The 17,287-nt window shown below is 36.4% G+C and overlaps 1 protein-coding gene across 4 annotated transcripts in view; it reads left to right on the forward strand.

Moving 5' to 3' along the window:
* The window catches only part of CHD9 (chromodomain helicase DNA binding protein 9), a 76,191-nt gene that overhangs the window by 40,573 nt on the left and 18,331 nt on the right, over positions 1 to 17,287 (forward strand). For all 4 annotated transcript variants that reach the window (XM_018084993.2, XM_018085008.2, XM_018085014.2 and 1 more), the window contains 16 exons: positions 715 to 832; positions 1,366 to 1,452; positions 2,314 to 2,451; positions 4,606 to 4,727; positions 5,210 to 5,453; positions 6,523 to 6,699; positions 7,596 to 7,739; positions 8,254 to 8,509; positions 9,080 to 9,290; positions 11,275 to 11,470; positions 12,198 to 12,365; positions 12,937 to 13,116; positions 14,453 to 14,563; positions 15,229 to 15,425; positions 16,213 to 16,412; positions 16,897 to 17,056. In XM_018084993.2, coding sequence (XP_017940482.1) covers positions 715 to 832; positions 1,366 to 1,452; positions 2,314 to 2,451; positions 4,606 to 4,727; positions 5,210 to 5,453; positions 6,523 to 6,699; positions 7,596 to 7,739; positions 8,254 to 8,509; positions 9,080 to 9,290; positions 11,275 to 11,470; positions 12,198 to 12,365; positions 12,937 to 13,116; positions 14,453 to 14,563; positions 15,229 to 15,425; positions 16,213 to 16,412; positions 16,897 to 17,056 — 2,709 coding nt within the window. The remainder of the gene's footprint in view (positions 1 to 714; positions 833 to 1,365; positions 1,453 to 2,313; positions 2,452 to 4,605; positions 4,728 to 5,209; positions 5,454 to 6,522; positions 6,700 to 7,595; positions 7,740 to 8,253; positions 8,510 to 9,079; positions 9,291 to 11,274; positions 11,471 to 12,197; positions 12,366 to 12,936; positions 13,117 to 14,452; positions 14,564 to 15,228; positions 15,426 to 16,212; positions 16,413 to 16,896; positions 17,057 to 17,287) is intronic.

A 17,287-nucleotide genomic window follows, 5' to 3' on the forward strand; every position in this document is an offset into this window, starting at 1 on the left:
AGAATGAGTAATCCCTAGCAATAGCTCTATTTTATTTCCAGCATATCTTTAGAAAGCTTAAAAAGTGATGGAAGTATACTGAAAAGGGGGTGTGAGGAAGAGATCTATGTACTTCTGTACTCTGATTTCAGAAGGGCTCTCTCAGAGTGCAGTGAGATGGTGGAGGTGCTGGTGCTCATGATTCCTCCTTCCTTTGGCTCCATTTCTTAGAGCTTCTCTCCCAGCCCAATCTGGAGCCGTGTTCCTCTGTGCCATGAGCTCCTCACTGACCTTTCCCTGGGCTGAGCTCTCTGGTTCAGCAGCACCTGTGATGAGATAGTCACAGGAAGTACAGGAAAAAAAAATAGATCAAATATATCAAGTGATTTATATCTCTGGGTACTTTCTGATAGAGGTGTCAGGTTTTAAACTTGCCTTGTTTTAGCTCGCTTGAAATGAGCTTGTTTCCCTTCTTAGGACACATGGAAGAAATGTATGAATCCATAGTGTTCTGTGGATTCTAGCCCAAAAACACTGCCTTAACTAGATGCTTTAACATGATTATTTGGAGGAATAAATCTTTGATCTTTACAGAGGATTCTGTCTTAAATGATAAAATGTGGTTTTTTGAGTGAAATTGTGGTTTATAAAATATATTATTTTAACTGTATATTAAAAATAGATAGTAAGCTTTTGCTTTCATTAGTGTGTTAATGTCAATCTCTGTGATTTTAGCTCATATCTCCACTGTGAGTGGGCCACAGAACAACAGCTTTTAAAGGATAAAAGAATCCAGCAGAAAATAAAGCGATTCAAACTAAGGAAAGCACAGAGAGCTCACTTTTTTGCAGATGTGAGTATAAATATAAATTAAATAAGCTCTCTTCTTTCCTTGTAAAATTGTGATCAATAGTTTGCTTTTAAATAAAAGAGATGATTGTTAAGAAATAAAAATGAGCCACTGGGGCTGGGGTTTTGGTTGCAGCAGGGGGTGGGTTGTTTAACATAATTTTAAAAGCAAGTCTTCTGGAGTCAATGAACTAATCTGACTTACATGGTTTAAAATTGGAATTGGTTGAGCAACTACTTAGAAGTGATAAGGAGGGAAGGACTTTGTTAGTATGTTTGTTTCTCTATGACTTACCCACGACAGCACTTCATCCCAAGTGACTGTGTTTTCTGTTCTGATGTCAAATCCCAGGGATTGTTGCCAAAGAGAATAAAGTGGTGGTTTGGAGGGGGGGTGTGTGTGGATTTTAAGGTGTGTGCAAAAGCCTCAGTAGTTTCCAACTACCAAATTTATTTCATGTATGGCGAGAGAGCAAGTCTTAGCAAATACCAGCTTTTTTTTGCCTTTCTAATGATTTTATTAATCTTGCACTGCAGATGGAAGAGGAACCTTTTAATCCTGACTATGTTGAAGTAGACCGGGTATTAGAAGTATCTCTTTGTGAAGACAAAGACACTGGTGAGGTAAATATACCTTAAAGCAAGTCAAGAAGATACATGTCCAAGATTGACAGTTGTAATTTTATCAGATTTCAGAGTAACACTTCAATGATTTTACATCTCCTAGACAACTGATGAGCAAAGGCTGATTGTTGATTAAGGCTATTGGAATATCCATGATACTTATTCTGCTCTTGTAGATAGCAAAATGAGCAGACTTTTACCCAGTGATTTCTGCCTCAATCTTCCTAAAGCAAGGTTGAGGGTTAGAACAACTTTTCATTGTATGCAGCAGATCTGTCATTATTACACATTTAGAAAAAATGTGTTGTCATAAGACTTTTTCTCATGCCTCTTTGTTTGGTTTTGAAATATTTATGCACTGAATCTAAATAAGATAATCTTCTTTGGTTCCATCTTTTGTGACTTTTCCTAAATTTTTATATAAGTTGCCCAGCAAGGCTGTCAAGCTTTCTGTTTTGTTGTGAAGACCTCTGGTTTAGGAACTCTCTAAAGCTCTTTGGTTTAGGCCTAGGTAGCCTGATTTGGAGACTGGGGGAAATGTTCTGGTTGGTGCCTTTGTAGTTACTTCTGCCAGCCTGCCCCATTTCCACAAATATCATAATTTATCTTTCCTAAGACTTAAGATTTACTTTAGGGTAAGTGGGATTGAAAAATATTCCAGGGGTCTACAACAAGTGGCAGAGTCTGAGAAGCCAAGGATAGGTAGGTAAATAACAGGAATCTACACTGAACATTCGGAAAAATGTCGAAGTATGTTTTTGCTTCCAGCTCTCTTGTGAGCAAGCTACTCAAATAGTAAGGCATATTAACAGTCTGTATACTAAATTAAAAACTGATAACATTCAGAATTTTCTTCTGCAGCCTGTTATTTACTATTTAGTAAAATGGTGTTCGTTGCCATATGAAGACAGTACGTGGGAGCTGAAAGAAGATGTAGATCAAGCGAAAATAGAAGAATTTGAACAACTGCAAGCTTCCAGGCCTGACTCAAGGAGATTGGTAAAATTATATCTAATTTACTTGTCTGTCTTGGGAAATTTGATTTTGTTTTCCCAACTTTAAACTTTTGTGTTAAAACATAAGGCTTACTGACGTTTTGTATAAAGGGTCTGTGTGCCTTGGTACGTAGGAATAATAATATACTCAGGTAGGCATAGATAAATATTCTCATCTAAGTTGTTACTCTTTAAAAAAATAAAGATTTTTGCTTAGGAAAAATTATGAAGTGCTATGACTTTCTAACTGAGCAATGAGCCACACACTGAAAGTAGCTGTCACAGAATCTGAATACCTTTAAGATGAGGAGAAATCAGAATTAAGTATTAACATCCTTTTATAGAAAACAGAGGTAAGTCTTGTGCTTCAGCACTGAAGGAAATTGGCAAATGAGATCTGTCAAACATTCTGTAATTACTTCCTGCTTTTATTTTTCTTGTTGTCAATAAAGGGCTGACTGAAAGGAAAAAAAACCACGTGTAATAAGGAAATGTGTTTTATCTTTAAATTATCAATCTTCTGTCTCCTAGAGCAGGAGAAAGCAAAATAGTTCTATTTCAAGTCTTGTATGTCATTGTCAGAGTAGGACATGTGTCCTGCGTGGTGTAGTACAACACTTGTTCTAACTTCTTTTACATAACTAAATATGCACAGTGTTTTAATTTGTAGGCTTTGGGGTTTATTTTAATGGTTTTTCCATCTACAGATAATGACAGTAGTCACGATTAACATCATCATATTATATTGAGTTCATTTTTGTAGTATTTATTTAAAATCCTGACATTTTGGCATGTGAGAACAAGAGCTTTTATACCTCTGTTACCATATTTGGCTTTGAGAGAAAAAGATGATTAAAGCGCAACTGTACAACTGACAGTCATTTCGGCATCAGCAACAAGTATTTTTTGCTTCAGGCTCCAGCAGCTACAAGAAATTATTTGCTGACTGCAGCCCTGTGAGCAGGAGCGTGGCTGCTCTGGGTGTGGGGGAGTGGACAGATGGCAGCTGGTGGGTGAGGGGAGGAGGGACAGCTACTGCTGTGCCCAGACCTGGTGTCAGGTGATGCTGACGCTGGCAGTGAGGAGATATAAAATTCAAATCTAAAATGCAGAGCTGCCAGATAAGGCCACATGAGTCTAGAGTGAAAGCAAGCTTTTGTAAATGCTGAGAAATGAAGGAGGGGCTGGGGGGGAGTACAGCTGATCAGAAAAGCTTCAACTAAAATTATTTCACTTGCATATGTGAGTTTGTTCACGTTGGGATGCAGAAGTTTTCAGAAGAGAGGTTTTTTTTCTGCTGCAATCATACCTAGTATCAGTCAAACACTTTAGGATTTCACTACTAAATTGCCTGCTAAGCTTAAGGCCAAGCTGTTGAAGCTCCAGGCTTGGGAACCAGTGGGTTTGTGTATATGTATATATTTTTATATGTAGCCCCTCAGCTTTCCTTTAGCTTTCTAGGGACATTAGGATGATACACCTTGGTACTGTTAGTCTGTTTTGTCATGTCCTTGGTGTCGTGACCCTGTGTATGCTGGTGCTGTTTTTCATCTCATCTCTTGGTGGAATCGATTAAGGGAACTAAACCACTCACAAGTTTACTTTTCTGTGTTCCTGCCTTTGCCTCCCTGACTGTGAGATCCAGTGATCAGCAGTGACCAGGGCAAGTGCAGAAAGGAAAGGGCAAGATCAGAGTAGCTTAGTATAGATGCCCAGACTTCTTCAGGAGAAGAACATCAGTGTCCAGAGTTACTAAGAGTTCGGGGATGTTGGTGATCCCAAATACTCAGTTGGCTGTTGTAGGGCAGCTGTTCTTGGAGCTGCCAAAGTGAAACTTCGTGTAGTCTTGAAGTTTCTTATATAAATGAATTAGTGTGTCAAATTATCCATGCCAAACTGTTTATATTCTTAGTTTTAGAAACCAGTTGCTTTATTTTATCATAATGTAGTCTTAAATAATTTCAGAAGTAGTGATTCATATAGACAAATAAATACAAATTACAGGTTTCTGAAGACTATTAATTAGTAAGGAATGTTAGCACTGACACCTTCCTGCTTTTAAGGTTTAATAAGAACATTCTAAATCTAAAGTGATACACTCACTAAACAGTGGGGTTAGATATTTTGGAAGAGTAAAGCATTTATCTTTCCCTTAAAGGACCGACCGCCTCCAAGCTCCTGGAAGAAGATAGAACAGTCCAGGGAATACAAAAATGGCAATCAGCTCAGGGAATATCAACTGGAAGGACTTAACTGGCTCCTATTCAACTGGTACAATAGGTATATGCATGGAATATTTTTTAATGTAGATTTTAAACAAGTTGAGTGAATCACTGTTACTGAGGATGAATATTGTTTTAACTAAAACAGTGACTTCTAGGGAATCTGCATTAATTTCTAGCACTTTTGTCAAGGTGAACGTGTGTGTAGGAAATCTGCTTAATTTGAATTCTTTTAATTAGATGTAGTCCCAAAAGAACACTTCTGGAATATATTTTTCTAGGAGAACTTCATGGAACATTCCATTCTCAGGTTTTGCCAGTGGCTAAACATGATGCAAAGCTTGTGGTTTTGTGTACTGAGCATTCTTTCACCATAACCAGGGAGCATTTGCAAAGATCTTTTTACAGTGCCTCGGTTTTGACCGTTGTTGTAAACTGGTATATTTGAGTTTAGCTTTTATACATTGTCCATTTGAGTAACAGCTTTAGTGTCTGTACTTTCTTTGATGCTAGTGACAAAGAAATATTTTTTACTTTCAGGCGAAATTGCATTTTAGCAGATGAAATGGGTCTTGGCAAAACCATCCAGTCCATTACATTCCTCTATGAAATCCTCCTGACTGGCATAAGGGGGCCTTTCCTGATCATAGCCCCGCTTTCCACTATAACAAACTGGGAACGGGAGTTCCGCACGTGGACTGACCTGAATGTCGTGGTGTACCATGGCAGTATGATCAGCAGGCAGATGATCCAGCAGTATGAGATGTACTTCAGGGACTCCCAGGTATTGTAACGTCACTTGTGTGCAGTAACTTACCCAAAACCTGTTTCAGGTGGGAGTAAGGAGAGGTGTGCTTTACATTTATCTTAGTGAAAGTCATCTTATATACCCTGATGTTTCATAGGAGCATCTTTAATATATGCTTACTGAGTAAATTTAGTGGAAGTGTTTGCAGCAAGATGTGTTGTTTCACTGTGCTGAGTAATTCTGCAATTGAATAGCAGTGACGCTGATGCTCTTGTGGAGATTAAAGTGTACACAGATGGTTGCAGTTGAGTCCTGAATTTGAAGAGCAGGGAGAAAAAAAGTATCACTGATTAAGCTCTTACCTTTATGTAGCTGTTGATTTCCTTTTGCTAGTGTTAACTGTACAGTTTGCTTTTCAGTCTGAAATACATAACATTAAATGACATGAAAAAAATTGAAAACTGTTTTAAAAAGGGATTTTTTGCCTTTTCTATATATTGTGCAAGAACAATTTTTAAATTGTGATATTTCTATGAAATTGATAAAGCTGAGAACTTTTTATTAAGTAGTGCTAAATATTAAAATGACATTTTGTTTCTGTAGTGAATTATTGTATACTGCCTTACTGAAGGCCTCACATATTCTCCTTGTCAAACCAGTGGAGTAAGCTGGATAAAAAGTTCTCATTTAGTTCTCAGGTGATATTTTGAATACTTACTGTATGACTGCTGTGTTAATGTCATGTATTTTGATTGATTGACTGCAGGATTTTTCCTGTCAGTCTTTCTGATTTTCTCAGGGTTAAAAATGGGATTTTTATCTACATGCACATTTTGAAACAGTTCTATTAGATGGTTATATCTGTAATTGAAAAGTGGTTAAACTTTTACTGTTGGCTAGATAATGTTGCATTTGTGTCTGTGGATAATTACTCATTAGCATTAATTAGAGAGTTACAGAGATCTAATAAACGTGTATGGGATGACTGAACAATTTATAATGTAAAATCTGATGTGTGGCTCTTGAGAAAATTTCAGCAACAAAATCTGTAAATTGAATAGATGAGAAGTAATGTAACAAATCTGGTGTGTTGATGAATCTCTAGGGCCGTATTGTTCGAGGTACCTACAGGTTCCAGGCCATTATCACAACTTTTGAAATGATTCTTGGTGGGTGTCCAGAATTAAATGCGATTGAGTGGCGCTGCGTTATTATTGATGAAGCTCACAGGCTGAAGAACAAAAACTGCAAACTCTTGGAAGGACTAAAATTAATGAACCTTGTGAGTAACTATAGTTCCCTTTGGGGGTTTGATTTTAGCAGCTTAGTATGATAATAAATAAAAACAATTGCTTTGCATGCCAGAAAAGACCTCTCAAGCAGCCTTTCTCAGGAGATAACTGTTCCTGATACTCTTCAAACATATGTGGTTTTGATAGCTGATGGTGGTATATATATTTTTGATAAAACAAAATATGGCAAGTTCTAACTGTTGGCACGATCTATTTCTGATGATACTGTTCCATTGTTTGTTTTGATTAGGGGAAAAAATTTCATTTAAAATTTGCTTTAGTTTTTGTGCAATGTTTTGTTCAGTAATTGGTGTTTAAAAAACTGGAAAGTATTTTAAGCAAGTTATTTACCAATAAAAGCAAGCAAGAAGTAGAATTTCAAACAGACTTGTTGTCTAGTCCTGTAGTTAAGATTTTATTTGATACAGTGCAAGATTTTTAAAAGTAGATACTACCATGTATCTTGAGGCTTTTGGTGCATTACTACAAGATGCACCATGACTAGTTTGGCAATTTTTTTTACTTCATTGTTACTTTCCTACGTGTTCTCAGAAGTAATTATAATTCTTTGTGATACATGCTTAGTGTATATTTTCCACACTATAGAGAGGGGGGATTGTAAATGTTTGAATATTTACCTGAATATTACAGGCAAATTTGAAGTGTTCAGTCATTTTTTTCATTAGAGATGTAGAAAGAGAGAAGTTAAAGAAAAGTTAGTAGGAAATACTTACTGGTGGCTTTTAATAAATCAGTTTATCTGTATTACCTGTGTACTTAGTGACACTCAGAACTGGTGTTTTCAGGTTGAGATGCTCAGACTTAAGACAAAAATGTTTGCAAATGGGTGCAGATAAAGTTATGCAAGTTCTGTTTCCTTTTGTAGGAGCATAAAGTGCTGTTAACAGGTACCCCACTGCAGAACACAGTAGAAGAATTATTTAGCCTCCTTCATTTTCTTGAACCACTGCGTTTTCCTGCTGAATCTACATTCATGCAAGAATTTGGAGACCTTAAAACAGAGGAACAGGTATAACTTCATTTTGAGCTTTAGTGTTTAAGAGTAACTTCCTTGAAGGAAAAATCTTTGTTCTAGTTAGTAGCCAGATAATAACTGTTACTGCTCCTCCCCCCCATTCAATCTCCCCATATCATCTGTGAGTTCTTCTGTCATGTAATTTCTCTAAACTGTCTGGACAGTAGCAGTAAGCTAAGTATAATATTGGATGTTAGCAAATTATTTTTACTTTTCTGTGTCAGTTTTTTTAATTTGGGAAGTAAACACTGAGAATAATAGAAATTGAGGTTTTCTGGCTTTGTAGAGAGTTTTTGCAGACAAATGTTAAAGATACTTTTTTGTTGTTTTGGAGTACGTACATTAAAAAATTCTTTAGTAGGCTTGGGGTTAAAAATAAGGCTGTATCCCGTGTGGAAAATTTTTCATGTAAGTCCACCAAAAAAAAAGTGACACGTAGTTGAAAAACTTTTATTTAAACTATACTATTACTTTTTCATGTTTGTACAAACTGTCGTATTTCATTTAGGTTCAGAAACTACAAGCAATCCTGAAACCCATGATGCTCAGGAGATTAAAGGAAGATGTAGAAAAAAAACTGGCTCCTAAGGAGGAAACTATAATTGAAGTAGAACTAACTAATATCCAGAAGAAATATTACCGAGCTATTTTGGAGAAAAATTTTGCTTTCTTATCAAAAGGAGCAGGGCAAGCTAATGTACCCAATCTGGTTAACACTATGATGGAACTCAGAAAGTGTTGTAATCACCCTTATCTCATCAAAGGTAAATACGTGATTTTTTAACTACTACTTTTACTTTTATTCAAAATATGTAAGAACTTCTGTAATAATTCTTTAGTGTTTTCATCTGACTTTCCAAGGATTGCATTAGGTAGAAGCGTTTTTTTGATAGATACAAGCCAGAGTTGCCTGAAATGTGAACCTTTTTTGCAGGATTTCACAAAATATTTAGAAGCAATTTTCCCATGGAAGTGGTACCTCTCTTTAAAAGCAGCATGAAGAACAACTTCTAAGTCTAACTTTTAAATTAATGCTTCTTGCAAGTGATGTGATCTGTCAGTCTTCATTGCTTTTCTCACTTATAACTAACTGATGTTCTTCCTGACTTGCAAGAAAATACACTTTAAACATCTAAAGTTTTGGCTGTGATTTCAGAAGTATTCAGAATACTGTGTTTTTAAAGACTCATGTCCCATTTAAAATACCACAAAGACTATTGGGGCTATTGGGGGATATTTAGGATACAAGCACTGATTTTGGTAACTTAGTCTTGTATGTATGTGGAGATATTTGTGTAGATACACCTGTGGATATGGAATATATTCTTATATAGGTGCTGAAGAGAAGATCCTTGGAGAGTTTAAAGAAACATATAGCCCGAGTGCTCCTGACTTCCACCTGCAAGCAATGATCCAGTCTGCTGGGAAATTGGTTCTTATTGATAAGCTTCTTCCAAAAATGAAAGCAGGAGGCCACAAGGTCCTTATCTTCTCTCAAATGGTGCGTTGCCTTGATATTTTGGAGGATTACCTTATACATAAAAGGTAAGATGTTTCATATTCTGTATCCTGTAGTATATTGTTCTCAGTGGGCATATCTGTGAATGTTAGTGCAGGATTAATGATAGCAGCACACCAAAACTGGGAGTTTTGTTTTCTTTTTTGCTAATCAGTGTGTAGCTTGTGTTCTGTGATCATTTATTCACCAACCAATTAAAAACTTCAGAGAAAAAACTAGAGAGAGGTCGTTGAGTAAACCATGTGCCTTCAGTTTGTTGCTTTTTCCATTAAACATTCAATTATGTATGTTTATACTTTTTCTGTTGAAAACCAAGTAGGTTCAAGCTCAGTGTTGCTTGCCCAAACCCCAGGAAGCATTGAATGTGTTCTTTATTTATATGATGTTGAACTTGGACCAGACAGGGTCCAAGATGCAGCTCCTTGCTTCCAACAGAATATAAGCACAAAATGGTAAACAACTGGAAGTTTGTTTTTTATTAATGTAAAAGTACAAATGTTCTTCCTATCTTTCCTAAGTTTTGACTGCTTTGAATTTTGCAGCAGAACTGAACTGCCAGCTGTAAACCAGCTCCTTGGGTTGGCTTTTGCCATCCCATATAATAGCACCCTTTGATTATACTATTCACTCCATGGAAGCTAAATGTTTATATGTGTATGTGACTAAAATGCATAAACTTGGTTACAACTGGTAATTGCTGTGTCAACCTGAAAACCTATAAGAAGGCATAGTTCTGGTTGTTTTATTAGTGCATTGGTTGGAATGTCCATACTGCTTTGAAATGTGTAGTTGTCAGTGAACTACATTATAGTAACACAGAGTTAACATGTTGAAAAATAAAAAATACTAATAATGTCAGCCTTCTTGCAGTGGTTACTGGAATGTATACTGAATATTAGATTATTTTAATACCTATTTTTGTGATAGTTTTATATTAAAGCTATCTGTTTGAACCAAGAACTCAACAGTTTCTATGTTTCATTTTAAAAGATCAATTTTAACTTCATAGTAGCTGTTACAATTCAGTAGGTAAATTTTTCTGTAACGTTCTAGCATTTAAACTAGTCAGTCATACCTACAGGTAGAGTCTTTTGAAATCCGTAGAAGCTGCCATTTGGTTAGAAATGTTAGAGTGCACACATGATCAGACTTGGTGCTTAACGAAATTCAGGACTGTAAGAGATGGCTGCCTTCCAAAATAGATGCCTGTGGTCCTGTGGATTATCTGCTGTGCTGTTTTATAGCTGATTAGAAGAAAAATGGTTGTGGGGCTTTCTGACTGCTAGATACACATTCAGCATCTTACTCAGTTTACAACATACAGGAGTATTTGCTCCCCTTTTAAGCATTTTAGTTTCAAAGGAGTCTTTCTAATTTTCAAATGTAACAAATAGTTTTTCTTCAGGCTTTTAAATTTGCTGGGTTTAGTCTTGGAAGCCTTGATAAAGACTGTTAGAGGTGCTGTCAGGTCATTTTTGTTCCATTTCTCTAATCTTTACAGAATCAATATGCAGTTTGTCCAATGACAGCTCACCAAGTTCTGCTTTCTGCTGATTACTTGGGTACTCCTAATTGTTCAATTTGGTACATAATACAAGAGTCCACTGTCCTGCTTCTATGACCCTAGGCAGGGATCCAAGGATAATAGCATGTGAAAAACTTGTGAGTGTCCACAAAGGACTTCAGGTTACGTTGTGTTTTAATGCAACCAAGTGCCATGGTAGTACATGGTTTTGGTATGTATAGTCAGGTACTTGCTTTAGCAGACTAAGCTCAGAAGAACTTGTCTCAAAATGCTCAGCCTTCGGACTTGCTGATGTGTATTAGTACTACAGATGTGCAAGTTCTGACGTGATCCTTGGTTATGTTACCCACTGCTAATCAAAGTTAGTCTATATCACTTTTACTCACTGTAAGGAATAAACATGCAAGCAGGAGATCTGTTCTAGTCGCCCTTTAAATTATAAAAAAATGTGTACCAGTTTGTGTGGTGTGTCTGGCAACCTGCAGGTACCTGTATGAGCGGATTGACGGGCGGGTACGAGGCAATCTCAGACAAGCTGCCATCGACCGCTTCAGCAAACCCGACTCGGATCGCTTCGTCTTCCTCCTCTGCACCAGAGCTGGGGGTTTGGGCATCAACTTGACTGCAGCAGACACATGTATCATTTTTGATTCTGACTGGAATCCTCAGAATGATCTGCAGGTGAATTCCTTTGAGCATGATACATTTTGAATGTTGTAACTGTTTTGAACGTTCGTGATTTTAAAATGTGTTTTTTTTAAGGCACGTGTTGAAAGTTTCTGGATGAATGCTTTCTACTTGGGTAGGAGAGGTTTCATTTTGGTTGGGTTCTAACTTTTTCTTTCAAATTGATTACTCTTGAAAAATAGAACACAGGTAAAGTCAGTGAGTTGGTAAAACCCTTAAGATTTGATGACACTCTGAAACTGGGGACTATTTTTGCATATACTGACTAACACAGCTTATGTAAATAGAGGTGTTCAGCTAAAGCATAATATATAGAAAAGGATTAATATGTATTAAGAAAGAGTGAATTAATCAAATCTAGGAATTAGATGCTGAAACAGTCAATTCTCAAGTCACAACTCCTTTACCATTTGTATCTGGAGATCAGATAATTTATGAGCTAGCATGTCTTTTTACCTGGCATTACTGCAAGGGAAATACCATTCAGGAGCATTCATCACAGACTGTTCATCTGCATTTTACTTGCTACACTGTTTTCAGAAAACTTAGCAATGTGAGAAATGTCTAGTAACTTCCATTTACTTAAGTGTGTATTGACTCCTTTTGAGTTCATGCTCTTGTTTTTCAAATTGCGTTACAACAGAATGAGTTTTTGAAAAGAATAGTATCTTATTCCTACATAAGTCTAAACTCTTACTGCCATTCTCCCTTCCTTCAAAAGGCTCAAGCCCGATGTCACAGGATTGGTCAGAACAAAGCAGTGAAAGTTTACAGACTGATAACACGGAATTCCTATGAGAGAGAGATGTTTGACAGAGCAAGTCTGAAACTGGGACTGGATAAGGCTGTCCTGCAGAGTATGAGTGGAAGAGAAAACAGTGTTGGTGGTGTATGTAGATTTATTTCTTGAAATAACCTTCCTTTAGCTTTTGAAATCATGTGGGAATTACTTCAAATTACAGAAGCTACCATTTTTACATTTTTCAGTCATTTGCCTCTCCATTCTCTTTTCTGATGTGGACTAGCAGTATAGCTGACATAATTTTTAATGTAGTCAGTTACTGTGATAAGTGTTTCACTATTTCTTGCCTCTTAAGGTTCAAGGTAGATAATGTCAGAGTTAAAACATGGAGAAAAGTTTCTCTTTGTTTCCTTGTATCTTCTCATATTAATATAATGTGTGACTTAAAGGGACGATTTACATCTAGTATGAATAAGTAATTTTTTTTAAACATACTCATCATGGTGTTGAGAATAGCCAAAACAAAAAAGAGGCATACTTGTAAAAATGTGCTCTGTAACCACATAATAAATTTTTATTTCAGTTTTCAACTACACTTTTCTCTTAGCTTTTAAATCATAAAGCACAGTTAGGTTGCTGAAACACAGGAAAGAGAAATAGAAAAGACTTGGGGATTTTTTTTTTTCTTGACTGTCTAACCCTGATTTAATTTGCTCAGATCCAGCAACTCTCTAAAAAAGAAATAGAAGACTTGCTTCGAAGAGGTGCATATGGTGCCATTATGGATGAAGAAGATGAAGGCTCTAAATTCTGTGAGGAAGACATTGACCAAATTCTGCAGCGTCGTACTAAAACTATCACAATTGAATCAGAAGGGAGAGGCTCCACATTTGCCAAGGTGCAGAACAGCAAGTTGTTCTGTGACAGTATAAGCTGTAAATGTAACTGAGTGTTGTAGAGCTTATGCCTTTTTTTTTTTTAAGTTATATTTACTTCTGTTTAATGGAGGTGTGTGTTAGGTATGTTTTTTGGGTTCTTGCATCGGTGTGTTTGTTAAACATGTGTTTATTTTAAACATGCCCATAGCAAAATAAGATTTGCACATGCAGATTTTGTAAATGGCAGATGCAAAGAGCATACTTGAGCAAAGATGAGTAATGGATATGTGCTGCTTTTGAAAAGGCTGGATTTTGTGTGAGGTGTAAAGAGCTGCATTAAAAAAATGTTTAAACAAATTTCTTCATAGATCCATTTGTATTCAGATACATTAAGAGTAGGGGACACATCTATGACAATAATTAATGAGATTAAAAATTCTTAATTTGTGTAGGCTTATTATAAAAATGCTTACACAGAGGAAATAGTTTGAACCTTCGGCTTTTTTGGTAAGAGTTGGAAACCTCCTAAAATAGCAGGAGGTTTCGAGAGTACATATATGTACATGGGAAGGGGGCTGAGAGTGTAAAATATCAAGCAGTATAACTGAGCTTGGAGCGTGGGCACTTCATGAATGCAGTTGTGACAATTCCAAAAGAAAAAAAAAAGGCAAAGCAAAAGGAAAACTTTTAAAATATAACTAATATACATTTATATTCTTAAATAGTAGTATTTATAAATATTATTTATTTATATGCTTATTTAGGCCCTCTTATATCTTGCTGATTATGGCTTAAATAAGAAGTAGACTTCTAAAGAATATCATCATCACTGCCTTTTTATCAGAAGAGTTAGAAATTTTTATATATATTTACTCTTTTCCCAAATGCGGTGTATCGGGGTTTTTTAAATGCCTTCTGAAATTAAGCTCATTCCATGCACTCAAGCTTTGATTGTTGGCAGCTTAAACGCCCCTTTGAAATTTCCCTCAAGCGAGTGCTTTTTGCATGAGATGAAATCCCCAAATGCTGATAAGCCTCTTCAAAAGGTTCTTTTTTCTTCCATTCGAGTAATTTAGATTCAGACTTAGAAGCAGAAGAGTCTTGCTGCTTAATGTTCTTCTCTCCTGATGGAGCATAAAAGTTCATTAGATTTTTCTGATATATTATGGATCTGATTTTTAAAAATTAAGGGGGAGGAGAACTTTTGAGTTGCATTGCAGTCTAAGTAACTTCTAAAGTCGTAACAGCTGCTTGGGAGATTTTTGATGAAATAAGGTCATGCATTCTTCACAGCACTGAGGCAAACTCTGCATTTTGATGTGTGCTGTTGGTAAGATTTAGTTTTATTTATTACAGGCTAGTTTTGTTGCATCTGGAAACAGGACTGATATTTCACTAGATGACCCCAACTTCTGGCAGAAATGGGCCAAAAAAGCAGAAATAGATATTGATGCCATCAGTGGTAGAGTAAGTACTTTTCTTTTTTAATGTGTGTTTTTCCAAGTATGTGCTTGCAGTTGAATTATGAAATAGCAGGTGTAGGATTTCCGGTGCTTTTTGATTAATATTTCAACAAATCAGACTTTTTGTGCTGGATGATTTGTGCCTGCTGATAGCTGTATTATTTCATATTTCCCTGCTCTCCCAAAAAAGTTTGTCAGTCTTTGATTTTTGTCAAAGCCCTGGAAGTGGTTGAAAGTGTGGAATTATTCTGATTGCCCCATTTCTCTGTCTGTAAATCCTGGGCTGGAATCTGCAAAATAACTGTATAAATTTTATATGGAATTATATAAATTACAAATTTTATGTGGAAGTTGTGTCCTATACCTGAAAACATTCCTATGCATTCAGTGCAAAAAGGTTTGCTCACAGAGGCTGCAGCGTAGTCTAAGTATTGAGGTCTGAGGAGATATTCAGTGTTGTTTATCACTAATGTACTGGTATTATGGTATTAAACTAATTTTTTTTATTACCTTAAATACCATAACATTTTTTACTTGCTTTGAATTTTCACTGTGATGTCTTCACACAATACCTGTTAATGACATAAGAATTGTTTCTGAACTGAAGCCATCTACTTGAGAAAAACTTCCCAGCTGTTTCTCTCATAAGGTTTGTTTGAAATTTTGCAGAACAGCCTGGTTATTGATACCCCAAGAATCAGGAAGCAAACCCGGCCCTTCAGTGCTACAAAAGATGAACTGGCTGAGCTGTCTGAAGTGGAGAGTGAGGGTGAAGAGAAACCCAAACTCCGCAGGCCCTGTGACCGTTCCAATGGATATGGAAGAACCGAGTGCTTCCGGGTGGAAAAGAACTTGCTGGTCTATGGGTATGGTTGTACATCCTTCTGCATTCTAGGAAGTTTCTAAAAAGTGTTTTTTTGTTTTTTTTCCCATGTACTAAGTTGTATATAAATTACTTGTAACTATATATTGGCGAGAACCTGGTGTGTATATACAGAGAATTTATTTAGAACAGAAATTTATTGTGCACCTTGTATAAATCTGGCAATTTGCAGTTAAAGAAACATTAGTGAAGAAAGGTGAAAATCTTTCTTCAGATGGGATTATAGCATTTAGCATGGGCACTACGGGAGTCTCTCTGAAATCGTTACAGTAAGTGCTGCAGGCAGGCTCAAAACTCCTTAAATAAAAAATACCTGAAATAAAGGCTTGGTAGGTAACTTGATTTTCATAACTGCAGAACATCTTGCACTTCTCTGAGGCACAAATAGGAACTGAAAACGTAACCAGTTATTTTAAGCATACTGAAATCATATGTGTTGATTTGGAAATCAAATCTTAGGTCTTCTCTCACCCATCTCATAAGAAAAATAACTGCATTCTTGCCAGTTGTTCCCATCAGTTTTGTATCTTAGAAGTCTAAAGCAATCATCTGTGTGTTTTTTAAACAGGTACTTTTTGTTTAAAACTCAGTTTTACACAGATGGAGTTTTGTTGCAAATGTTACTTTCTTATTTCCACTCAGTAACTCGAGCTGAAGGAAAAAAGTTGAAAGCTGAGTGTTTTAGAGAGAAATTCCATTTGTAAGAGAAGTCTGCAGGCTACCCCAGTGTTCCACTTCCAAGTGCTGATTTATGTTTCACTTTACACTAGGTGGGGTCGATGGAGAGAAATTCTCTCCCACGGTCGCTTCAAGAGGCAGCTGAATGAACAGGATGTGGAGATAATTTGCCGAGCACTATTGGCCTATTGTCTTGTTCACTACAGAGGGGATGAGAAAATAAAAAGTTTCATATGGGATCTTATTACTCCAACAGAGGATGGACAAACACGAGAGTTACAGAATCACCTTGGTAAGGACTTAACGTGTTTCTGCAGTTAAGTAGCTTCACATATGTGTGCCTGTGGTACTGGGATGAAAACAGCTAAAAACCCTCTCTGAATGCATCCTACTTGAAATAAATTGAATTTATTTCAGATACACAATTCAACTGATGGGCAAAGAACTGTCGTTTCTGCTTTGCTTTGGGTTTGGTGGCTTACCCAAATAGATTGGTGTAGTCTGTAAGCTTTCATTTCAGTTCAGTTCACAAGAGCATATTCTGTTTCACAGTAGGTGACAGACAACACACTCCTCTCTCTTTCTCCCTCTCCTACATTGTCCTTAGCTGGTGATATGTACTCCAGAGATGCTCTGAGAGACAAAAAGGCTCATATCCAGAGACTGTGATGCTGGTGTTTTTTCTGCATGGCAGGTCATGGTACTGGTGTAGGATGTAGGAACTGTAAGTATCATTGGCATATATACCTATACCTTTAATATTTTACATTATTTAGGTTTATCAGCCCCTGTGCCTAGAGGAAGAAAAGGAAAAAAAGTGAAGACCCAGGCTAGCACTTTTGATATACACAAAGCTGAATGGCTTCGAAAATACAATCCAGAACATCTCTTGCAAGATGAAGGATACAAAAAGCACATAAAACACCATTGCAACAAGTAAGCAGTGGCTGAATTGTGAATGTATTTCAATTTTTTTTTTAAATATTTTTTCTTCTAATTTCTCATTTTCTTAAAAGGCTTTAAAATACTTGTGGCACTACGAAGAAGCTAGTTTTAATGGTATTAACTTGATTAGAATAAATAGGTTGCAGTGTATTAGGAGGTGAACGGATGATTTCACATGTAAAATAATTGTTATAATTTTTAAAGAAACACTGTATTTGTAGA

The sequence above is a fragment of the Manacus vitellinus genome, unplaced genomic scaffold (genome assembly GCF_001715985.3).
Source record: "Manacus vitellinus isolate BGI_N305 unplaced genomic scaffold, ASM171598v3 scaffold_10_pilon, whole genome shotgun sequence".
NCBI classification, from domain to species: domain Eukaryota; kingdom Metazoa; phylum Chordata; class Aves; order Passeriformes; family Pipridae; genus Manacus; species Manacus vitellinus.